Below are 15,759 nucleotides of genomic sequence, written 5' to 3' on the forward strand. Positions count from 1 at the left end.
TCTCCTCAAAGAACAGTGACAGAACAAGTCTCCTTAGTTGACCTCAGTACCAAGCCCAGCTCTGTGGCTCCTACCCACCAGGACCTGGGTACAGCAGCCCGTCCTTTACTTTCAGAGCTGTGGAGGTGCACACTGAGGACATGGGACTGGAGAGACCTGCCCAATGGCCCAAGGGATCACCAGAGACTCCTGAGGGCCAGTCCAGCTGTGGGCACTTAGGGAGGGCCTGTTTCTAGGTCACAGTGCCCATCAGTACTCACAGACTCTGTTCTGAGGGGTCTGCTGATCAATGGGTTTCCCTACAGCCTGCCTTGCTAGAAGCCAACCCAGTTGGCGCCCTCAACCCCCAGGAAGTTGTATAGTTCCTGGACATCAGGTCCTTGGCTAACTGTTCCAGAAGGACTTCAAAAGATATTGCAGAACATAAAACAGATTTTAAAATAAAATCTATTTACTATATACAAAGGGTTGTCTGAAAGCAAGAGCTTTTCTTGGAATGATCACAAGAGTGCATGGTGTGCCCCCTGTCATTGGGGGTCAAGAATGTCTCTCGGGACATGTGCCTGGAGGGAGGGGAGAACCAGCCCCCAGAAGACATATGCCCCATCTTTTGAGAAGGTGGAGCACGAGTATAGGCCCTGCACTTGAGACCTCACACGAACCAAGGGGAACACACACCCCCCAGTATACAGAAAAGTAAAGTGCGGACCTTAAAGGCAAATCCAAGGGGACCTGGGCCACAAGTGGCAATTCTGGCTGGTGTGTGGAGTAGGAGCTGTCTGTGGTCAGTGCTGGTTATACAAACACTGGGTATCTGAAGGGGCAGCAAGGTTGGGAGCTAGCCCAGGAGTGGGCTGCGGCAGCCTCTGAGTCTGAGGGCGAACAGAGAGACAGAGGAAATCAAGGGATTGTAGGAAAGGAAACTAACCTCTTATACAAACTATCCAAGTCTCTCTTTAGCCGAGAGTTAGTAATTCCAGCACAACTAAAGCCTGCAGAGAGGCTGCCAACGTAGGCAACATCCTTTCTTTGTAGAGGTATTCCAATAAGAGGCTAAAGGCCCGCGAGATGGCTCAGCCAGCAAAGGTCACTGTGGAGCCCGACAACCAGAGCTCCAGCCATAGAACCGCATGAGGAGGGACCCCAAAAGTTGTCTTCTGACCTCCACATGCTTGTGTGGCATGCTTGTGCCCACACTCACGCATATCATACACACACAATAATAATATATATTATACTGAACCAGCAACGAACCACGGTTAAGGCGCAAGATTGCATGACCTTTGAGTGTGACCTTTCTCCACTTTCAGCTAAACCTGCCATTTTCTAGGCATCTCCAAACCCCATTTACGGTCAAAGGCCCCATGTTTCATCCGTGTGGCCCAGTCTCACCTGGATGAAAACAGAGCTAGAAAGACAGCCCAGTGGTTAAGAGCACAGGTTCAGATCCCAGCACCCATATGACAAGCCAGGCATCGGGCAAATGCCTGTAACTCTGGGATGGAGGAACCCAACACCCTCTTCCAACCTCCTAGCACAAAGGCATATGCACCTGCACATACCTGTGCACATACACGCACACAAAAATAATAAATCTTTTCTTTTTAAGAGAAAAAGGGGACTGGGCATAGTGCCCATGCCTTTAATCCCAGCACTCAGGAGGCAGAGGGAGGCAGATCTCTGAGAGTTCAAAGCTATCCTGCTCTACATAGTGACTTCAAGGCCAACCAGGGCTACATAGTGAGACCTTACCTCAGGAAGAAAGAGAGTTGGGGCAGGCAAAGAAAAAAGGAAGGAGGCAGGTCCCTTAGAAACTCCTCGGGCAACATAATTCCAAAATCCCATACACAGCTAGAGCCGAGCCCGGGGCCCTTCGGAAGCCCCACCAACCCTGCGTATCCTGCTCTTTTCATATGTTCCGCTCTTCCCATTAAATCCCACGTTTACATCTGTGTCTGTGTGTGCTTCTGTGCATATGTGGGGTACACTCACCAGCACATGCACACCTGGAAGCCAGATGCTGGCAGGAGGGCGGCTTCCTCACCTTATCTTTCCCAGACATGTTCTCACATAGCCCAGGCTGACCCTGAACTTGCTAAGTAGCTGATGATAGCCTCCTGATCCCCCAAGCCTGTTTATCCTTTTGAAAAGGGAACCCAGGGCCTTTGTACGCAGGGCAAATGCTCTACCAACAGAGCTAGCTCCTTAGCCCTAAATTCTTTTCTTCTTCTTCTTCTTCTTCTTCTTCTTCTTCTTCTTCTTCTTCTTCTTCTTTTTTAAATGACTGTTTTTATCTTAGGTGCATTGCTGTCTTGACTGCGTGTGTGTCTGTGTGAGAGAATCAGTTCCCTGGAACTGGAGTTACAGACGGTTGTGAGCTGCTGCCATGTGGGTCCTGGGAATCGAACCCAGGTCCTCTGGAAGAGCAGCGATCGCTCTTAACCGCTGAGCCACCTCTTTAGCTGCCCAGGCCCCAAACTCTTTCCTAAATAAACTCAACTCTGCTTTATACCGACTCATCCTGGAATTCTTTTCTGCAGCTCTACATGAGTGGAGGTCTCTGAAAAGCACCCTGCAGGCGGCAGCAGTGGGGAACTTCTGTGCACAGGTCCGCAGAGACAGATGAGAGCAGCCCGGGAAACAGAGGGCCCCTACTAGTCTTGAAGCACGGTAACCAGCCCAAGTGGACTTGGGAATTGCTGTCTATGAGTGGGCAATGGACACCAAGCTCCTTGGACACCCTCTCAGAGCAGCACCCAAGACAGACAGGCCTCTACCAGCTGCTCTGGAAACATTTGGCTGAGCACAGCCTCACAAAACTGTACCCTGCTTAGTCACTGAGAGGGTCGTGTCACAGAGACCAAGGATTGCTGGGTGTCAGTGTCCAAACCTGCCAGAAGTGGGGTCCTGCTCTAAGCTCTTGGCAAACACTGGATTCTCATGAGCATCTCGGTTGTGGGTATTAACAGAATCTTTAGTTCACTGACGGGAGGCCCAGACACAGAGAAGTTGAAGAACCTGCCTGAAGTCACACAGCAAGAGTAAAAGATAAGGGGACCTACCCTACAAGGATGGTGAGGGACTGAGATGACCTGGGCGCTGGGCTCTGTGCTGCCTACAGCACACAAGAGCTACAATTGCTGTAGAAAGACTGGCTTGTGCATGCGTGTGTGCAGATGTATGCACACACACACACACACACACACACACACACACACACACACGCCCAAGGCTTAGAGAACATTCTGGAAGAACCCCCAAGTCTTCACGTATTTTAGCTGACACGGAGTAGGACCGGAAAAGGGAAATCTCCTTTTTACTTTATATCCTGTGTCAGGTGACATCTGGAAGTTAGTTTCTCATGGTAATAACTATTATCTGCAGTGCTGGGGATGGAACCTGTCTTGTGCTCACTAGGCAAGTAGCCCACGACCACTAAGTACTTAAGAACGTTTGAGAGTACTGCACAATCCCCCTGTGCTAAGGCCTAAGTGGCTAGCCCAGGGCCCACTGATCTGCTCTGGGTACGGCCCTCACTGCCCAGCCCCCCACTGCCCAGCCCCCCACTGCCCAGGACTCCACACCCCTTCTCTGGACTTGCTTCCTCTTCTCAGGCTGAGGGAGGCCAGGTACGGCGGGGGCATGGCTTTGCATCTAATCGAATCTTCTCCACAAGCCATGGTGCCCTCCCAGTTTCCTCTCTGTCAAATGGGCATGGGCTGGGGTATGATTCAGTGGAGGATGCTCGCCTACACGCATGAGCCCCCACTTACATCATTAGCACCACAATCAAAACAAGCAAACCAAGAGATGGGTGGATGGGAGATGGATGGATGGACGGCCGGATGGATGGACAGACAGACGGATGGATGGATGGGGTGGGTGGATAGCCAGACAGCCAGATGGGCAGACAGACAGGGCTGATAGTAAGCCTAACATTTGGAGCTGTGTCCACATGACAGGATAGAGTTGGTTTCTGATAAACACTGTCCTTACAGAGAACAGAGAAACAATACAAGAGGGGCTGGAGGGGCCTTGAATGCCAAACACAAAACTGGGGTTCCCACTGTCCCTACAGCATAATGAAGTAGAGGCTACAGTTGCACCCCTCAAAGATGAGACCAAGGTTCAGAGAAGCCAGAGCCTGGCCCAAGGCACCAGAGGAAATAAAGGGTGCCAGACATGCCCCTGGACTCTGCCAACACGCAGAGGGTTCCCATTGTCCAAGGCACCACAGGAGTGATCACAGGCCTGGGGCTACAATGCCAGGGGCAGGTGCCAGCTCACCTTTTCCTAGGCACACAGACTAAGCAGGCCTCGGTTTACCCCTCAAAATTGAAATGGCATGATTGTTCCTGCTTAATCGAGCATGTTGTAGGGAAGAGTCAGGGTAGCGGTGTTTCAAGGGATAGATGAGGAAAGGAACCAGAGAGTCACAGTCTATAGACAATATGGAGGCCAGAGAGAACAAGAGAAAACATTCTAGAGACCAGAGAAATGGCTTAGTGGTGAAAAGTGTATACTGCTCCTGCAGAGGCCCTACATTCAGTTCCCAGCACCTACATTTAGAGAGCCCAGAGACACCTGTAACCCCAGCTCCGGGGCCTCCATGGGCACTGGCACTAATGAACACATACCCATGCACACACACACACATACACATAACTAAAAAATAATATACATCTTAAAAAAAGAATACACTGAAAATCAGTCACACACAAAGTGAATTATGCACAATGACAGTAAGCTAAGCTGTTATCTGAAAGTCTGTAACATTCACACACCATTAGTGTTAAATGTGAAATGAAGGAAAGCTTAGCATTATAAACAGCCATTATTCCCATAAAACCTTCAAGTTGAGTGTGAACCCTGTAAAAACTCTAATGAGATGCCAGGCAAGGTTGTGATTGCCTTTAATCTCAGGACTCAGAAGGCTGAAGCAAGTGGATCTCTGTGAGTTCAAGGCCAGCCTGGTCTACAAAGTAAGTTCCAGGACAGCCAAAGCTACATAGTAAGACCCTGTCTCAAAAATAATAATAATAATTATTATTATTATTATTTTATGTATACAAGTATTTGCTTTCATGTACATATGGTCACCTTGATGTGCTTTTTGACCAAAGAGGCCAGAAAAGGACATTGGGTCCCCGGGGACTGGAATACAGGGAACTGTGAGCCACCATACGGGAGCTGGAAACTATCCCGGTTCTCCGTAAGAGCGGCCAGTGCTCTTAACTAATGGCCATCTTTCTAGGCCTGAATTTTTTTCCTTTTTCTTTTAGTGGGTCAGTTTTCTTGTTGTTGCTTTTTGTTTGGAGACATGTCTTTCTTCATAGCCCTGGCTATCCTGGAACTTAGACCAGGACAGTGCTGGGTTCACAAGTGTGTGCCTCCATGCTTAGCTACGTTCTAAGTTTTTATGTGGATTTATCTTCTTTTCCTAAAGAAACTTAAGTCTTTAAAAATATTACTTAGGCTAGGCATGGTGGTGCACACCATTAATCCCAGCACTTGGGAGGCAGAGGCAGACAGATCTCTGTGAGTTCGAGACCAGCCTGGACTACAGATCGAGTTTCAGGACAGCCAGGGCTACACAGAGAAACCCTGTCTAAAAAAAAAAAGGAAAAAGGAAAAATAAAACAAAACAAGACTCTGCCTGGCTTGATAAACAAATTTAAATTAGGAAAAAATGTTTGCAGCTCATATGATAGACAAGAGTTTTGTCTTAATATATAAAGAGCTCACACAACATAAAAAAATAAGCTCAGTCAGTTCACAGGAAGAGCAAACTGAAAGAGCTGTAAACACACCACAAGACTCAACAGACAGACAGACACAAGCCAAACCACACTGGCCACCCAGCAGCAGCAGAGTCCACAGGCTCCTCAAGTGTGCATGGAACACTCTCCGTATGCTGTGCCATAAACCAAGGCTCAATACATTTAAAAGAAAAGAAATCACACAAAGCATGTTTCCAGCCACGGCAGAGCAGAATAAATGGATAACAGAATGTGACTGGGGACCTCAGAGGTGAAAACGACCGAGGAAGAAAACACTGAAATAATTAGAAACTACGTAGAAAAGGAAAGGAAAACACAGCACAGCAAGGGGCTGAAAGCAGTAAACTTCAAGAGGACTTTGCAGCATCACTGTCCCTGCCAGAAAAGGGAAGACAACACAATACGCCGACCTGACGCCGTCTAAACAAACCACACTCAGGGTAAGCAACATGGAAGAACAGTAGAGCTGAGTGTGGAATTGATAGAGCAGAGTGAGGAGAATCAACAAAAGCAGGTTAGTGCTTTTGAAAGATCAACAATACAGTTCTAATAGCTACTGAGCAAGGAAGAAAGAGAAGATTCACAGTACTCAGGCCAGAATAAAAGCAGATCATCAAAACCCTGAAAGAAATAAAATACGCAGGCTGCGGTGACGCAAACCTGTAACCCCTGTACTCCAGAAGCTGAAGCAGGAGGATGTGAGCTTGAGAGTAGCCGAGCTACATAATGAAAACCCATGAGAAGGGTGGGGAGACTCGGGCATCAGGTTCACCATCAGAGGACAACTTGTAGAAGTCAGCTCTCTCCCTCTACCATGTGGGTACCGGGAATTGAACTCGAGTCTTGGCAGCAAGTGTCCTTATCCACTGAGCCGCCTTGTTGGCCCTAAATCAGTAAATTGTTTTATTTGTGCGTGTCTGTGCCTGCATGTATGCATGCCACCCATGTGTTGGCGTCCATGGAAGCCAAAAGAGGGTGTCAGATCCCCTGGAGCTGGGGTTGCAGGTGGTCATATGCCTCCCAACATGGGAACAAGAAATCAAATTCAGATCCTCTTTGAAGAGTAGCACACATTACGAACCACTGACTCATCTCTTCAGTCCCTAAATTAGTCATTTTAAAACTTCCCTTAAAAAGGCCCAGGCCAAGCCAGGTAGTAGTAGCATATGCCTTCAATACCAGCATTAGAGAGCAGGAGAATCTCTGTTCAAGGCTAGCCTGGTCTACAGAGCTAATTATAGGACAGCCAGTGTTACACAGAGAAACCCTGTCTCAAAAAAAAAAAAAAAAAAAAAAAAAAAAAAAAAAAAAAAAAAGAAAGGAAGGAAGGAAAGAAGAAAGGAAGGAAGGAAGGAAGGAAGGAAGGAAGGAAAGAAGAGGCCCAGATTGCTTCACTTCCCTTGACCTTAGCAGAATGACTGGGAGGCTTCAGTGGTGGACTGGACCAGATACTCAGGGAGCGTTAAGGCCAGTTCTCCATCAGAGCACACCTCCAATTCACTCCATGAAGCCAGTGCGCCCTGACACTGGAATGCCACAAAGCTATCACTGGCAAATAACAGACTGACATCTCAGAATCTGGAGGTAAAAACTGTCCACAGATAACAAGCAAACTGCCTCTGGATGCACAGGGAAAAATCTGTGCCAGGCCAAGTGTCTCTTTATCCCAGGGTGCACATTTGGTTTCATTTCTAAAAGCCAGTGACTAACACACCATCCTACAGAACAAACCCACATGATGATCTCAACGTGGGGTGATCTAAATACACACGGAAAAGATGTCTGATAGAACCCCACACCCTTTCACCACAAAACACACAGGAAAAGCAGTAGGCCCTACCTGAGATTCCAGTATTCAGAAAGCGGAGGAAGAAAAGGCACAGGTTTTGAGGCTATCCTGGGCAACATGAGACTCTATCGAAGAATCGGGGAACAGGAGGAGGAAGTGAGAGAGGAGGATGAGGGAGAGGGAGAGATGGGGAAGATGGATGGGGCAAGTGGGGAACTACCGCACCTGACAGAGGGCCACTCGAAAAGCCACAGCTCTCACGTGGTGTTAATGGTGACAGACAGCAAAGCCCAGACAGATATCCCCAGCAGCACTTCCGTTTGAAACTGTACTTAGGGCTCCAGCCAGGGCAGCTGAGGAGGAAAGTAACATACAATGCACTCAGGCTAAAAAAAGAAGATGCCAAATTACCTCTACTTGCAGACGACACAGTTGGTTTGCTTGTTGGTTTTCTTTTGAGACAGTCTCAGGTAGCCAAGGATGGCTTTGAGCTCCAAGGCTAGCTCCAAACTGATTGTCCTACCTCCATCTCCTAAATTCTGGGATTACAGGCATGTACCGTCATGCTGGGCCAACATGATTCATACAGAGAAAACTCTAAGGATTCTACTAAAATCTCAGAACTAGTGAGTGAGTTCAGGAAGGTTGAACATTACAGAATCAACGTGTGAAAACGCGGCTCGTGAGATGGATCGCCCTGTGGGGAAAGGTGCCTGCTGCCAAGCCACACATCCTGACAGATTCCCCAGGACCCACATGGTGGAAGGAGAGAACCAACTCCCAAAAGTTGTCCTCTGACCTCCACTTACGTGCCGTGGCACATGCACACGTGTGCACACACAAAATAAAAAATTTTAAAAACCTTTTTTAATTGAGCTTGGAGTGTGGCTCAATAGTACAGTGCTCACAGCATGCATGTGGCCTTGGGTTTCATCCCCAGCCCCACAAAATACAGAAACTAGACACTAGCAACTAATAAACTAAAAATGAAAATAAGAAAAGAATATCCCATAAGATCAAAGAATCTAGAACAAGATCAACAAATAAAGACCTAAGCTCCCAAAAGCTATGAACTCGCTGTAAGAAACTAAAGAACTAGTGAAAGGAAAGCCACCCTGTTCACAGGTCATGAGAGCACATACTGGTCAGATGGCAACATGGGCTGGGGGTGCTGTCAGCTGGACACGAAGACCTGAGTTTGAGCCCCAGCACCCACTGCCTGAAAGCCCAGCCCAGCACCCACTGCCTGAAAGCCCAGCCCAGCACCCACTGCATGTAAGCCCAGCCCAGCACCCACTGCATGTAAGCCCAGCCCAGCACCCACTGCATGTAAGCCCAGCCCAGCACCCACTGCATGTAAGCCCAGCCCAGCACCCACTGCATGTAAGCCCAGCCCAGCACCCACTGCATGTAAGCCCAGCCCAGCACCCACTGCATGTAAGCCCAGCCCAGCACCCACTGCATGTAAGCCCAGCCCAGCCCCCTGCTGAAAGCCCAGCCCCCTGCTGAAAGCCCAGCCCCCTGCTGAAAGCCCAGCCCCCTGCTGAAAGCCCAGCCCCCTGCTGAAAGCCCAGCTGTGTGAAGCAGAGAAGGCAGATCCTGCGGCTCACTTGCAACCTAGCCTACAGGGAGAGCCAAAGTCAGTGAGAGAACCTGACTCAAACAAAGTAGATGGCATCTGAGGAATGACATCTAAGGAGCCTCATCCCCCAACACACACACACACACACACACACACACACACACACACACACACACACACAAAGATGACAGTACTCCCACCCGCTGAACTGAGGTGGCCCAGCCCTACCAGAGTCCCAGCTGATTTCTCTACAAAACTGACAACCTGACTTAAATATATACAGACAGTTGAGGCACCCAGAATTGTCCAAAACCATCCTGAAAGGGAAAACATAGCCTGAGGAGTTGCACTTCTCAGTTTCAAAACACATTGTAGACCTGAGGTCATCTCTACAGTGTGCACTGCTACACCCCACACCTTACAACCCAACGGAACATAGCATCAGAAACACAGCTTCAGGGCTGACAAGGTGGCTCAGTGGATAATGTGCTTGTATCATAAGCCTGATGGGCTCAGTTCAATCCCCAGAACACACACACAAGTAGAGAGAACCGACTCCACAGAGCTGTTCTCTGAACCCCACGTGTGCACCACGATGCACGCCCATACACATACACTATTAATAATAATAAATGAATTTTTAAAAAGAAATACACACTCAAAGAGCCAGGTGACATTGCAAGGGTACCAAGACAACTCAAAGGAGAGAGCCCAGTCTTTCTACAAAGGCTGCCGGGTCAACTGGGAAGCCACACATGGCAGGAGAATGCTTGGCAATTTCTTCCAACTAGACACAAAAACAGCTTGAAATGGATCACAAGCCTGAACCTAAGAGGTGAAATGAAAAGCATACATGAAGAAAGTTGGACATCGTGGCACACACCTGTAACCCCAGGACTTGGGAAGTGAAGTGGAGGCAGGGGCATCAGCCTCTACTACAAAGTAAGTTTGAGGGTAGCCTAGGCTACATAAGACCTTTTCTCAAAAAAAGCAAAAAAAAAAAAAAAAAAAGCAAAAAAAAAAAAAAAAGAAAGAAAGAAAAGAAAAGAAAGAAAGAAAAAAGAAGCAAGAACTCATAAGGAAATATAAGCAAAATTTTCATGACCTTGGGCATAATGATTTCTCATACAGGACAATCAGGTACCAAGTAACAGAAGAAAAGTAAGTTACTATTTATCCTAAACTAAAGTCCTGATGGTCTTTCCAGAGGACACCCTTAACAAAGCAAAGAGAGGAGCCAGAAGAGGTATCACAGGACTGGAATCCCAGCATGTGGGAGGCTGAAGCAGAAGGATCATGAATTAGAGGCCAGCCTGAGCTACACAATAAGGCACGTTACACCTAATGTTAATTGTTAACTAGACAGAATCTAGACTCACTAGGGAGACAGGCCAGTGGGAAAGACTGGGGGAGATTATTTTGATTGCTTTATCTGAAGTGGGAGACACGCCCACTGTGGGTGGCACCATTCCCTGGCTGGTATCCAACCGTATAAGTAGACTGAGAGCTGGGCAGCAGCCTGATTCGCCCCTCTGCCTCCTGACTTGTGGATGCAGTGTTATCAGCTGGGTGCAGCTCCCGCACCTTGACTCCCCTGCCATGATGGACTGTGCTCTTGAACTGTGAACCAGAGCCCTTTCTCCTCTTGTCAGAGTGTTTGTGACAGCAACAGGAGAATCAACTAAGATAATCCCTGTCCAAAACATGGAAGAAGACATTTCCAAATCAGGTGACAAGGTATTTATATCTAGAAGATGGAAAGAAACCCAGACCATCAAGATGGCTCAGAGAGGCAAAAGTGTTTGCTACCAAGCCCAAAGATCTGAGTTCAACTCCCAGGACCCACACAGTAGAAAGAGCAAAACAGCTTCCCAACTGTCCTCTATCACACATGGGCCGTGACACTTGGGCAACACACATACAGAAAGAAAGAAAGAAAGAAAGAAAGAGAGAGAGAGAGGGAGGGAGGGAGGGAGGGAGGGAGGGAGGGAGGGAGGGAGGAAGGAAGGAAGGAAGGAAAGAAAAATCAATGTTAAAAAAAAGTTCTGGCTGGGTAGTGGTGGTGCACACCTTTAATTCCAGCACTTGGAGGCAGAGGCAGGTGGATCTCTGTGAGTTTGAGTCCAGCCTGGGCTACAGAGTGAGTTTTAGGACAGCTAGGGCTGTTACACAGAGAAACCCTGTCTTGGGAAAACAAAAACAAAAAATCCTAAGTCTGGAGCAATGCCTCAATGGTTAAAAGCACTTGCTGTCCTAACAGAGGACCAGAGTTCAGTTCCCATATCAGGCAGCTCACAACCACTGGTAACCCCAGTTCTAGAGGAACTGACAACCTCTCTGGCCTGGAGGGAACCTGTATTCATGCACACACACACACATAAATCCTGGGCTGGTTGGCTAAGGGGCAGAGCACTTGCTGGCATGGGTGGGGGCCTAGGTATAAATCCCAGCACTACAAATTGACAGTAATCACAATCCAATTTAAAACAGGCAAAGGACACAAACAAGCATTTCTCCCAAGAGCCAACCTGCAGCCCACATGGACAGAAGCGCATCGCCAGCACCCACAAGAAAAGGCAAGTCAGTCATGTGAGATGCTGTGTCCCACCCCCAGAACATCTGTCATCAGAAAGGCAGGCACTGTCAAGAACATGGGCACTGGGACCTTCCTCTATAGTTGTGGGCCATCAAGTGATTCAGCCACTTGGAAAAAGTCTGGCCTTCCTTTCAAAGGTTCCATAGAGACTTACCATGCCATCCAGGAAGTCCACTCCCAGATACACATCAGCAGCAATTACAAGATACAATCACACAAAAACCCCACACCCCACCGCACACAGGGAAGCACCCACTGTGGCCTCACACTGGAACAACCCCAAACCCATCAACTGATGAACTTGGGAGTAGAATGCGCACCTGCTGAGGACAGCCAGGGGAGTAACACTGGGCTTAGGGCTCACTGCTGTGCCCACCCACTTCCCGAGTTCACTTGGAAAGTCTAAGTTTGTCTTTCCTCCTCCTTCCATCTCCCATGGCTTGGCACTTGGGCACCATTGGGCATCCTTCCTCCATCTGAAGAGTTCCCTAACCGTATTAGGCTGGCTGGCACATGTCCACCCCAGAGCCCACCTGGATTCCTGCCCTCCAACTCAGGACGCCATGATTTCCCTTTATTCTTTTATTATGATATTTATTATAATATTTCTATTATCCATCTTCTCTTCCTGGCACCTGAGGTCTTCAGCCTGCCTATCCTGTTGTTTTTCTCTCAAACGCTGATAAAATTGCCCTCTGGTTTCAAAATAAAATGAATACATCAGAGGGACATGGTAACTTCCACGTCCATTACAGCAGTATTCATAATAGCCAAGAAACAGCCCAATGTCTACCAACCAATGAGTAAAGAAAGGAGGAAGCTCTGTCATTTGAATCAACACAGAACTGGAGGACTTGTGGGAAGTGAAATGCGTCAGGCACCAAAAGTCCCACCTGATCTCACTCACATGTGGAGCCTCAAAAAGTTGCTATCAGGAGCTGGAGAGGCAGCAGCTAAAAGTATTGGCTGCTCTCGCAGGGGACCCAAGTTCAGTTCCCAGCATCCATATGGTGGTTCACAACCGTCTGTAACTCCAGCCCCAGAGAAATGACACTCTCTTCTGGCCACCCCAGGAATCTGCACTCACACACACATACACATATTTAAAATAAAAATAAATGTTTTTTTAAAAATGTTGACAACATGAGCAGGAGAGATGGCTCAGTGGTTAGAAGCACTCACAAGGCAGTTCACAGCAGTCTGTAACTGTAGTCCTATGAGATCCAATGCCTTCTTCTGGAATACAGATACATACAGGCAGACAAAACATCCATATGCACAAAATAAATAAAAAAATATTTTTTAAAGAAGTGTTGACATCACAGAAGCTGGGATAGAACAGTATTTACCAGAGGATGAGGAGGGAAGAGAAAATAAGAGGAGGAGAAAGATCGATCAGTGTGCAGAATGTTCTAGGACTAAGGTCCCTGTGTGCCTGTCACTGAACAGTGGGGTGCCAACAGGTAACAAAGCACTGCCCATTTCAAAAAGCCACATGGAGTGATTCTGAATGTTCTCACACAGAGAAACTGAGTGTTTGAGACAGACAGGTTCACTCAGGTTTGACCATTATAAAACACACACACACACACACACAGTGGCTTAGGATGGAGCAATTCCCCAGCAGGAGTGACAGAGGGTTCCATCTCAGCACAGAATCAACCAATCAATCACATGTTATCCATAAACACATACAAGTTTATGTAAATGTAAAGATATTTTTACTCCATTTCATGTTTTGAGATTTATTTATTATTTTATGTGAATGTTTTGCTTGCATGTATGTCTGTGCACCTTGTACACACCTTGCACTTAAGGTGGGCAGAAGAGGATGTTGGATCTCCTGAAATTGGAGTTACAGGTGGTTGTTAGCCATCATGTGGTTGCTGGGAACTGAACCCAGGTCCTTTGGAAGAGCAGCCAGTGCTCATAACCACTGAGCCATCTCTCCAGCCTCTACAGTTTGTGTGTATATGGCAGGGGTGGGGTGGGGTGGGGACAGGGGGGAGACACTCCTGCCACTGTGTGCAATGTGGAGGTCAAAGGACAACTTGGAAGAGTTAGTTCTCTCCTTCTACACATGGGCCCCGGGGAGCACACTCAGGTTGTCAGCCTTGGTGACAAGCTTCTTTACCCATGGAGCCATTTCATCAGCCCTCAGAAACAGTTTAATGTGTTAAAAATAGATCTATATGGGGTCTGGGGAGATGGCTCAGTGGGTAGTGTCCACTATGAAAGCATGAGGACCTGAGTTCAGATGCCCGACACTATATAAAGCCAGGCATGGCAGCACATGCCTGTGACCCCAGGGATGGAGGCAGTGACAGGCAGATCGTGGGGACTTTCTGACCTTATCTAGCTAAGACAGTGAGATGCAGGCTCAGGGACAGACACTATCTCAAAAAATAAGATGTTGCGTGTGTGGTTGAGGAAGATGTCAAATCCAGTCTCCAAGTACGAATGCACACCCACATACCCACTCAGAGAGAGACAGAGATCAGAGATAGACAGATAGACATAAGGCATATCCAAACAACAAAATATTATTTGATAAAAGGAAGTCTTGGCACAGCTGGATACATGATGCCCCAACTAAGTAGATCTTGAAAATATTATGCTAAGTGAACAGAGGCAATCAACTCTGATGAGACGTGTGATGTACCACTTCAAAAGGATTAATACCATGGAACTTTATCTTTTATCATTGCGATTTTTTTTCTTTTGAGCTGAGGATCGAACCCAGGGCCTCGTGCTTGCTAGGCAAGCGCTCTACCACTGAGCTAAATTCCCAACCTGTTAGAGCCATCTTTTTGTTTGTTTGTTTTGTTTTGTTTTGTTTTGTTTTGTTTTGTTTTTTGAGACAGGGTTTCTCTATGTAGCTTTGCACCTTTCCTAGATCTCACAAAGATCCTCCTGTCTCTGCCTCTCGAGTGCTGGGATTAAAGGCGTGCGCCACCACTACCCGGCTATTGTGATTTTTTTTTTAAGCTATACTGGAAATCAGTGTTCACCCAAGAGATTGGCAAACTGATACTTCTATAATTCAGTCTCAAATCCAGTAACATCTCCAGTCTGGTAAGAGAGAGGGGAACCAGGAAAGGTAGCACACACAGCTACTGTCTCTCCAAAAGACACTCTGTTACCACTACCCAAATTAAAACTGTAGAATTATGAATGAGTTCATGACCACTCTGGGCTACATGGTGAGCAGCCAAGGCTACAGTAAGTTATAAGTCAGCCTGGGTTACACAGTCAGTTGTAAGTGATCCTGTACTTTATAGTGGGTTAGGCTAGCCAGCCAGTTGGAGGTTACCTGGGTTACAGTTAGTTCACAGCCAGCCTAGATCACTTGAGACCGCCCCCACCCCACCCCAAGTCAAAAACTGACATGCACCCAGCTTACCTGCCTCCGATCAGAACCTGGCTCCTCAGCCTGTCATGCTGCACAGGCCACTCAGTGCTCTCGGTCTCCGTATTCTGTCCTGCAGAAGGATGTTTGTCAGTGACATCTCCACATGGCTGTGGTAAGCCACAGTCTGTGCTAGCGATCAATGTTACTATGGACACCAGGTGACTGTCCTAGTCACCCAGAGCCTTAGAGGGGGTGTGTGTGCAAGAATAGCAGTGTGCTCTAGCAGCAGAGAGCAGGCAGGCTTCCTGCAGAGGCAGCCCCATGAAGGGCTGCAGGGAGAAGAAGGGTCACCACAGTAGGGATGGAGTCTCTGGCAAAGGGGGTCTTTCAGTCACCCATCCTTGAATGGTCAACCAGCTGGCTGCAGCCAAGGGATCGGACACACAAAGGAAGAGCCACAGAGGGCGCTGTGACCAGCAGAGCTTCAGCCCCCAGCCCACAGATCAGAGAGGGACTGTTCAAAGTCACCTGGCACTCTCAGCCCTCCCTCCTCTCCCCTAACCCAGAGGACAAACCCCAGAATCTATCTAAATTGGGGGCTCTCAGAGGAGGGTGACTCCCAGGGACAGACACCGTGCTAAACAGTACACTCCATGCATG

General features: G+C 47.9%; 1 protein-coding gene across 1 annotated transcript in view; it reads right to left on the reverse strand.

Moving 5' to 3' along the window:
• Nucleotides 1-15,759, reverse strand: part of LOC118581929 (atherin-like) — a 33,051-nt gene that overhangs the window by 415 nt on the left and 16,877 nt on the right. The window contains exons 3-5 of the mRNA XM_036184325.1: nucleotides 15,151-15,229; nucleotides 7,795-7,922; nucleotides 710-872 (exon numbers count right to left, since the gene is read on the reverse strand). Of these exons, the coding sequence (XP_036040218.1) occupies nucleotides 796-872; nucleotides 7,795-7,922; nucleotides 15,151-15,229 (284 nt within the window). The 3' untranslated portion in view covers nucleotides 710-795. The remainder of the gene's footprint in view (nucleotides 1-709; nucleotides 873-7,794; nucleotides 7,923-15,150; nucleotides 15,230-15,759) is intronic.

Source organism: Onychomys torridus, chromosome 4, assembly GCF_903995425.1.
Source record: "Onychomys torridus chromosome 4, mOncTor1.1, whole genome shotgun sequence".
NCBI classification, from domain to species: domain Eukaryota; kingdom Metazoa; phylum Chordata; class Mammalia; order Rodentia; family Cricetidae; genus Onychomys; species Onychomys torridus.